At 32.3% G+C, this 10,018-nt stretch overlaps 2 protein-coding genes across 2 annotated transcripts; both read left to right on the forward strand.

Moving 5' to 3' along the window:
* Positions 1–654: 654 nt before the first annotated feature.
* Positions 655–3,624, forward strand: LOC105780712 (nudix hydrolase 25). The gene is made up of 6 exons (XM_012605192.2): positions 655–918; positions 1,260–1,310; positions 1,962–2,054; positions 2,288–2,382; positions 2,887–2,998; positions 3,103–3,624. Exons 1-6 carry the CDS (start codon positions 853–855, stop codon positions 3,205–3,207), a joined length of 522 nt encoding a protein of 173 aa, XP_012460646.1. The 5' UTR covers positions 655–852; the 3' UTR covers positions 3,208–3,624.
* Positions 3,625–5,628: 2,004 nt separating this feature from the next.
* LOC105780111 (uncharacterized) lies at positions 5,629–10,018 on the forward strand. The gene is made up of 3 exons (XM_012604237.2): positions 5,629–5,952; positions 6,279–8,495; positions 9,079–10,018. Exons 1-3 carry the CDS (start codon positions 5,764–5,766, stop codon positions 9,751–9,753), a joined length of 3,081 nt encoding a protein of 1,026 aa, XP_012459691.1. The 5' UTR covers positions 5,629–5,763; the 3' UTR covers positions 9,754–10,018.

A 10,018-nucleotide genomic window follows, 5' to 3' on the forward strand; every position in this document is an offset into this window, starting at 1 on the left:
TATTCTCTGTGTTTGATCTTATTTGCTCCTTTTTGAGCCCGAGTTTAGTTTTTATAATTATTTTTAATAGTATCCTTTTATTAACTTTGATTTTTGGCTTTTTAATATTAATTTTGAGGCAATTTTTTAAAAAATTAGCTTTTTTTATGATTTTTTGAATTTATTTAATAAAATTTAAAAGCTTTTTATTTAATAAACATTTAAAAAAGTAAAGATTTAAGTATATAAAATAATAAATAACTCTTGCATAATATTTTTGAAAATATTTTTATATAGTTACTTTTATTAATTTAAATATAAAATATTCTTTACATATAAAAAGTTAAAATTGATTATAAATTAAATAAAAATTAAATTCAATTTAATTAATCGTGAGTTTTAATTTATATTTCAGAAGCATTAAAAATAAATCACATAAAATTTTAAAAATAAGGTTTTATTTTTTATTTTTGAAAAATCGAATTAATATTCGGAATAGTCGACAACTAACTCATGATTTTTAAAAGAACACGTGTCTGAAATCCATTGATGAAGCCCATGATAAGATTAGAAGGAGACTCGTAGGATAACATAGCTAGCAGAATCTTAGAAAAATTGATTGAAAAAAGAAAAGCAATCAGCGCACTGCTTCTCTTTTTTTTTTTTTTTTTCTATAAAAACAGAGCCACCATTTTCACCATTTTTTTGAAGCTCTGTTTGAAATCCCCAAAAAAAGAAATTCACTTTTCTTTCCCTTTAATTTAACTTCTTCTTCTTTTTTCTTTTTGATCTCTTACTGTGAATTCCCTTAACTGCATTTACTTTTTTTTTCTCTGAAAAAAATAGGTTTAATAACTGTAGAAAATTAACAAAATGGAGGGATTGCCCACTGGTTACCGTCCCAACGTTGGTGTTTGTCTTATAAACTCTGATAATCAGGTACCCTTTTTCACTTTCTTTTCTGGGTTTCTTTTGTTTTTTAGATGAATAATTTAGAGATATGATAGATTTTTTTTAATTTATGAAAATAAAAAGGGGTTTTTAACAAAATTTGAAGTTTTTGAATTAAACCCATTGTGATTTTGTAGTTAAAATGTTTAAAAATGAGAAAAAAAAATGCTTCTGGGATTTGAACTTGGGGCCTGAGATTCAAGCTTTCAACTATTCAAGTTATATTGTGAGCTTTTTAATGTATTTAAAATTTTTTTTTTGTTGCATGATATAAGGTAGAAAAAGCTGAAAAATACTTCAATTTATTTATTTATCTTTTGTCTTTGAAGGTTTTTGTAGCTTCCAGATTGAATGTTCCCGGAGCTTGGCAGATGCCTCAGGTAGGAATTTTTATGTGGTATTTCTGAGGGTAAAATTACTGTGGAGGCCCTGTGTTAGGAATTAGATTGCATTTTACCCCTTTACTAAAAAATGAGGTAGTCTTTTCTGTTAAAAATTTAACAGTGGCAATGGACAAATTTTTTAATAGAAGGATCAATTTGCTTAATTTTAGAATAGAGGGGACAAAATGCATTCTAACTCTTATTACAAGGACCTCCATGGTACTTTTACCTACTTCTGAGATACGAGCGTTTAATGCGGATGTATGTTCAATATGATTACTTTCACAATAAAAGTTTCATGTTTTTAGAAGGTTATATTTTTATGTCAATGTTTGAATATACCTCGGAAATGGATATTTTAAACAAAATGAAGAATCCGAATTCGGAGTCTATCGTGTGTGTTTTTGCTTTCATGTTTTTCGGATTCTTCATCTATTGTGAGTACTCATGTTCGGCATTTGTATATGACTCATTTTCGAACATGAGTATAGGGATATGATCCTATAGGAATCTTCCAAATACATGAAAAGAAACTTAAAAAAAGATTGAATAGATCGTGTTCGACACTTGTACTAGGGTTCGAGGCTTAGAACATGCGAGTGTGGTGGGCTTAATTGATTATAATTTTGGGTTCTTTTACAAACTCAGGGAGGTATTGAAGATGGTGAGGAGCCAAGATATGCAGCTATAAGGGAATTACGAGAGGAAACTGGAGTCGTGTCTGCTGAAATTATCGCCGAGGTTCATTTTCGAAGCAAAATCTTGTTATCTGCAGTTTTTTTCTGTAGGACTTTTGGCTGTCACTCGTCATTCGTATCATTCGATCATGTGTTGTTCTTTTTCTTTCGATGTTTCGTTCTCTGTGATTTGAGTATTGAATGTATTATTTACGACGCATATTGTTGTTCTGAATTATTGAACCACTTGAGTGAAGGTACTAGAAACAATGATTAAGACATTGTGTGGTTTGGCAGGTTCCGAAATGGTTGACATATGATTTTCCAACTGCAGTAAAGGCCAAAGTGAATCGACTCTGGGGAGGCGAATGGCACGGAAATGCGCAGAAATGGTTCGTTTCCCCCTTTTTTTCCTTTCCCTCTCTCTTTTATCGAATCATAAGCAATTGAATTCGGGTGGCCTTTGGCTTTGTTAGAAGAAAGTCGTGTTGGTTTGAAACTGCTCAGTTTAGTTTTCGATATAATTTCATGGTTTAAGCTAGGCATCCAAGGCATGTTGAACGTGCCTACGGGACATACTTAATGTATTTGTCTTCGTCATGCCGGTTTTTATGAGGAATGCCAACTAGGGGAAAATCTAGAAAACTTTTAAGCGGCGCCGGAATTAAATTATAATTTTTTTGTGAGGTTAAAGTATAATTTTATCTAGTGTTAACTTATGAATTCATCAATTTTGAAAGTACTAAATCGAATTTTTATTTTTAAAGGGTCAAAGTTCAATTTTACCATATAGTAACTTTTAATTCCATCATTTATCCCTCTAAACCGACTTGACTAGAGTTCATCGTGTTGTTCATATGATTAACGGGCTAACAATCGATCATAACGAGCGGCAGGTTTCTTATGAAATTAACAAAAGACGAGAGCGAAATCAACTTAGCAACCGGAGAGGTAGAACCGGATTTTGCCGAGTGGAAATGGGCAACTCCCGAAGAAGTAGTTGAGCAGGTATTGTCTAACCCGAGATCTAAATCGGGGTCGGAAACATATTTTCAGTCAATATCATATTTATCGAAATTGTGGACGTAACGAATGTTATTCAAAAATTGCAGGCAGTGGATTATAAAAGGCCAACATATGAAGAAGTTATGAAGACCTTTCAGCCATACTTTAGTGATAATGGCAAAGCCACCAAATGTAAATCAACAAAATGGTGAATGCAATGGTCGTAAAAGTTCTACGAAGAATTTATATTAAGAGTTAGATTGTATTTTGTCATTTTTATTTAAAAAATGGGCAAATTAATCTCTGTAGGTTAGAATAAAGAGTAAATTAGTTTTTTTATTAAAAAATTCATCTATTTTTACAGTTAAAAATTGGTCTATGCACATCAAGCACGCTAATTTTTAACAGTACAAATAAATGAAATTTTAATGAAATGATTAATTTACTCTTTGATCTAATGTATATGAATTAATTTACACATTTTTGGGTAAAGAGATAAAATGCAATCTAACTCCTAATCTGAGCTTTTAGGTTATTTTTACTATGCAATGGTGTGTTTTTGTAGGGTCAAATTATGATTTTCATCCAATATTATATTTAATTTGATGATTTAGTCCTTGGTATTTAAATTTAGCGTTGATTTTGATCCTTCAATTATTATTAATGTAATATCTTAGTCCAAATTACCATCGTTAAGAAAATTATCAATTGATTGATGTGGAATTTTTTAAAAATCCAAATAATGAAGTTGAGAAAATGTTACGTGTAAAATAAAATTCGGGATTTTTTTCTTTTAAATTCCACATCAATTGGCTAATGTTTATTTTAACTGAGTTAGTAATTTGGATTAAGGTGTAAAATTAATAATAATATGATGATTAAATTATGTCAATTTGAAGTATTAGGACTAAATCGTCAAATTGAGTATAACACAATGAACTAAAGCCATAATTTGACTTTTTTGTAGGTTTCTCTCAGTATGTTTTAGGTATAAGTCGGGTTTGAATGTCGGATATAGATGTGTTTGATATATTTTTAATATTTTGTATATTCAAGCTTTCATAAAATCATATATTTATACTCGTGTTTGACTCTGATCTTAAATATCAATTTTGAAAATAAATTATTAAAAATTATATATATATTTTAATTTGAATCAAAATAATATCGATTGAATCGGGACTCAATCAATTTAGCTTATTATTTATGGTTATTAAAGGCGACATAGAATAAATTATTATTTATTTATATAAAATGCATGCTTTATTATGCTTTTGTTAAATTTGGATATTTGAGATTTTATCTAAATTATTATTCAAAATTTTCATTAATAATTTACACTTTATATGAGTTTTAAAATATTCAATTTTCTGTTTGTTTGTGTTATATTTTAGTTTAATTATACTCGATAATTGTTTAACATGTATTTATATTCAACTTGTGATTGGATTTTACACGCATATAAATAATAATAATATTATTATTTATTATAATAAAAGGTTAGCCCAAATTAAAATAATTTAATAGAATTAAAATTTATTGAGCTTCAATTATTAAATAAAATACAAGTTGAGTACGTAACTAATTATTAGGGTTATAGTCCAAAATTATATATAAAATACTGTGTACTAATTTTGAAGATCAAAACCACTAAATTTGGAAGATTTCAACATATCAATGGATTTAGGTATGTATATGCATCTATTTTTCATTTTTTGCTCTAGTTGATTTGACATGGCGGATTTAAGTATGCATCAATATGTAGTTTCCTTTTGTTCTTGTTGAGTTAGCGTGACAGATTCTTCAACATATCAACGGATTCAGGTACGTATTATTATTATTTTTATGATCTAACATGACAGATCCTTCAATGTATTAATGGAGTTAGGTTTATTTTCGATGATCTGACATGGCATATATTAGTTTATTAGATTTTATATAAGATATTTACTATTTTAAAAATAGTATCCATCACGTGGATTCATTAGCAATGAATTAGATGTTTTTTGGGAATGATTTGTTGTTTAAATTTTAAAGGTTTTATCTTATGATTTGGTATTCCAATTAATATAGGTTAAATATTTGAGATTTATGTTAAAATTTTAGATTTATCGTAACAAAACGACAATATAAGTGACTAAAATGTAATTTGAGACAAATAAAAGTGATTATTTTTATAGTTTAACCTTTAATAATATAAACTATTTAAAATATATATATTAAAGTCGTTCTGGTTGAGTATTAATGAGCTCAAATTCAACTTGATAATTGCCAAATTGAGTTTGAGTTTTTCGAGTTGGACTTAAGTAACTTGTGAGCACTGATTATTTTATTATTCAACAGGTTCGTTTTTCATTACTACATTAAAAGATCAATTACAAATTAATATTTTTAATATTTTTTTCCAGATATGATTTTTAAATGATAACTTATGTCTATGTTTTTATTAATTAATATTTTTTAAAAAATATTATTAATTAATTGAACTAAAATCAAATCAAAATTTAAATCGAAAATTGAGGTTTAACATTTAAGAATATTATAATAAAATAAATTGGGAAAAATAAAAAATGGAAAAAAATTTAAAAATATCAAACAATTAAAATATACAGGGTGATAATAAATAAGCAAAATTATAAGAAACCCTCCCCCTCAAAAAAAAAAAAGGGAAACGAGAAAAAAAATCCAACTACGAAAAATTTAAACCCCTAATTGTTTATTAATTAATTTGATTTGGTTTCACCAATTCAAGAATCTGGCGAAGACCCATGATTCAGCAACTGAAGAAAATGCGTTGTAGTACTAGTGTAAAAAGAAACAAGCTTAAAGACGCCATTATTGCAGAGCTTGCTGCTTCAACAAACCCTTCAATGGCGATAAACCCTGAACTTATCGACCTTCGATTGCAGCAGTTCTTGCCTACTTTACAAACTCCTAGTCATCCTCCTTACTCTTTGGTAACTATTAATCACTTTTTTTTTCGTTCTTATTTTGGTTGCCATCTGTGCCAATATAATGTAGTTTTAAATGTTGAATTTTGTTTATATATTTTGATTTTATTGAATTTTTTTGTTGAATTTGCTAGAAACCCAGATCGGTTGATTTTTTTATTAAATTAATGGAAGATTATTGATTTGGGATGCCCATGAAAATTGGCATTGAATGTATGCAAATAATGAAATAATGCCGTTTCCTTTTTAGAGAAGAATTGAATTTTAGGTCTTTTATTTGTTTATTTATGTTCTCATTGTTGCTTTTTCTTGTGTTTTTTTTATTCATTTAGATGATTCAACAAGCAATTTTGAAATTAAATGAGGAATGTGGGTCGAAAGAGGAGGATATATCGAGGTTTATAGAGAAAGAATACAAGGGTTTGCCGTGGGCGCATGCTAGTTTTTTGAGTCATCATTTGGAGAGGCTTTGTAGAACCGGAGAGCTCACATCTGTAGATAATGAACGGTATATGGTTTGTATGGATGATGGAGATTTCAGGAACAAGGAGGAGACGAGTCTTGGGTTGAAAGTTTCAAATTGTGATGAGAAGGAAGATCGAGCCTTGGTTCGAGGGAAGGGGAGTGAAGTTGAGGTTTTCAATGGATGGAGTGGAGTAAATGGTGATCGAGTTCTGGAATCTGAGAAACGATGTGAAGTTGAAAGACAAAGTGTTGAAGTAAATGGCCGGAATAGAGCTTGTGATGAAAGAACGGAAGGGTTTGAAGAACAAATGGAAGGCAGAAGGGAATCCATTAATGAGGTTCGAGAAGAAAGTCAACACTTTAATGAACAAATTGAACTGAGTCTTCATTTGGAGAAGCTTTGTAGGAATGGAGAGATCGTATGCGTTAATAAAGAAGATGATGGTGATTTGCAGAATGAGGAGGAAATGAGTCATAGGTTGAACGTTTCAAATAGCGTTGAGAAGGAAGATCAAACTTTAGTCCAAGGGAAGTGGAGTGAAGTCGAGGCTTTTGATGTCTGTAATGGGGTAAACAGTGGTCAAGCTGCAGAATCTGAAACTCGGTGTGAAGTTGAAAGACAAAGTGTTGAAGTGAAAGGCCAGGATAGAGCTTGTGATGGAAGAACGGAAGGGTTTGAAGAACAAATGGAAGGCAGAAGGGAATCGATTAATGAGGTTCGAGAAAAAAGTCAACACTTTAACGGACAAATTGAAACGAGTCATCATTTGGAGAAGCTTTGTGAAGATGATGGTGATTTGTGGAATGAGGAGGACGAGATGAGTCATAGGTTGAACATTTCAAATAGCATTGAGAAGGAAGATCGAACCTTAGGCCAAGGGAAGCGGAGTGATGTCGAGGCTTTTGACAGCTGTAACGGGGTAAACAGTGGTCAAGCTGCAGAATCTGAAACTCAGTGTGAAGTTGAAAGACATAGTGTTGAAGTGAGTGGCCAAAAGACCGCATGTGAGCAAAGGATGGAGGGATGCACTATAGAGTCAATTAACGAGGTTCAAGAAGAAAGCCAAGACTTTAGTCGACAAATTGAAGAGAGTAATCATTCGGAGAAGCTTTGTAGGAATGCGGAAATTGAATGTGTTAATAATGAACAGCAAACACGCCACTTGGAGGATGGTGATTTGGTCAATGAGGAGGAGATGTGTCATAGGTTCTGTATGTCAAACATTTCAAATAGTGATGAAAGCGAAGATCAAACCTTGGTCCAAGTAAAGGATAGAGAAGTTGAGGCTATTAATGGACTGAGTGGGGTAAATGGTGATCAAGCTGCGGAATCCAAGAATCGATGCAAAATTGGAACACATAGTATTGAAGTGAGTGATAAAAATACGACATCTGAGCGAAGAATGGAGGGATTTGAAAAAAAAAAGGATGGCAGAAGGGAACCACTTAAAGAGGTTCAAGAAGAAAGTCAAAACTTTAGTGGTCAAATTGGAGCGAGTTGTCATTTGGAGAAGCATGGAGAGATTGATAATGCCGATAATGAACGGTCTATTGTCCACATGGATGATGCTGCTTTGGGGAAGGAGAACGATGAGAAGGAAGATCGACCCTTAGACCAAGAGAAAGGGACTGAAGTCGAGGCTTTTGTTGGCTGTAGTGAGGTAAAAGGTGATCAAGCTAATAATGGAGAAGCATGTGAGCAAATAACAGAGGGATTTGCAGAACAAAACGAGGGCACAAGGGAATCACTTGAAGAGGTTCAAGAAGGTCAAAACATTAGTGATCCAATTGAAGTAGCCGAAGAAGTCGATATAGCAAAAGGAAAACCAACCAAGGTGGCTCAAAAACGAAGGGGACAAAAGAGAAAACGACAAGTGAAGACCAGAAAACAGAGAAAGGTGGCTCGTGTTTTAATAAACGAAGGCAGAAAGGAATCACTTAAAGAGGTTCAAGAAGAAAGTGAAAACTTTAGCAGTCCAATCGAAGTAGCTGAAGAAATACCGATAGGAAAGCTAAATAAGGTCACTCGAAAACCGAGGGGAAAAAAGAGAAAACGACAAGAGATTACCAATAAACCGATAAAGGTAGTTAATCTCATTTTACAACACTTTATACAGTTTCTTAGTAGGATTAAGGATTGTATGAATCGATTATTTGATGTGTCGTAAACACTTTAGTATTTAACCATATATGATGTGTCGTAAATAGTTAAGTAACATCATTTATGTATCATGTTTTGAATAGAAGTGTTATTTGTTGACGTCACGTAATTGTTACATATAGTCCTCCTTCCTTTTACTGGTTTTCTCGTGAACATTATGTTCTGCCTTCTTAATTGTGATGTCTATTGCTTAAGAACGGTTTCGAGGACTCCATTTTAGTAAATATTTTTGGGTCATCATTTAATCAATGCTAGTATCATCACATTACCGGAAAAGGGTTTTCTGTTATCAGTTATAGATGATTAGCTAGTTCCCGTAGTTACTTTCTAGAATTGTAAATATTGTGGTATGTGGTATTTTCTCAAGATTTCAGGATGAACTTGTTGGTGACCATACTTTTCTTCTCCAGTTTTATTTACTTTTGTTGTAATTTATTTATGATTCAACTTTCAACAAGATTCGACAAACAAACTTATGAGATTTAATGCTTTGTTGAACTGTCAAGGTACTCAAGGACGATATTGCTTGGCCCATGATGGAAAACGAGAAGAAATATGTCAAGGAGCGACAACAGCAAATGAAGGGCGGAAATGGAGTAACAAAGTCTGTTGGTGAACAAGATCAACCACAACGAGGTAAGATGGTTAGTGAACAAGGCTCACAGGACCCAAAAATTGACATCAGAACCAAAACGCTGGTAAATCCTTTTGATGGAGATGTAAAAAACTTGAAGATTTCACCTCCGAAGCGTTCCGCTCGTCTATTAGAAAAGAAAAAGAAAGAAGGTTTAAAGCACGAGGAACAGCAGCAAAGGAAGCTTCGTGAAAGAGAAAGGCGTTTGCTTATTGTTTGTGCTTTGCCAGCAGCAACCCAACCAAGGAAAGATATTGACCCGGAGGCACGTACAACGCCACGGATAGATCTTGAATCAAGGGAATGGGGGAAGATCCTTTTAAGGCAACTTAAACGTCCTAGATCTCGAACGCATGCAAATCGTAAAGGGAATATGGCTGAGAGGTTTACTCAAAGTGAGCCGAAGCTGAATGGTACGTCCAAAAATTCAGAACTCGAGGAGGAGAAACAAGAACCTCGGATGAAGGTTTATGTTCGGAGAAAGGTGAAAAAATCCCAGCTAAAAGAACCTGAAAACAACATCGTTTTGTCATCAAACCTGGGATAGCTTTTTGTGCTTTATATACAGAGTAGTATGCTGTCGATATCTGTATTAGCTTCGACACTGTCTTGCCGGTTTGATTGCTCCGTTACGGCCGACTTTCTATAGATTATCCTTGACCGAATGTCGGCCAGAGTGAGCATTTATTTATTTTCTGTTTCATAGCTCCATGATTGCTTGTGGTTTTAACAGTGTATCTAAGAGTTGCATAAGAAAGCATTGGTATATAATTAATTGATATTTAATAGTAATACTGAAGTTTTCTATTCAA

The sequence above is a fragment of the Gossypium raimondii genome, chromosome 4 (assembly GCF_025698545.1).
Source record: "Gossypium raimondii isolate GPD5lz chromosome 4, ASM2569854v1, whole genome shotgun sequence".
NCBI lineage: Eukaryota > Viridiplantae > Streptophyta > Magnoliopsida > Malvales > Malvaceae > Gossypium > Gossypium raimondii.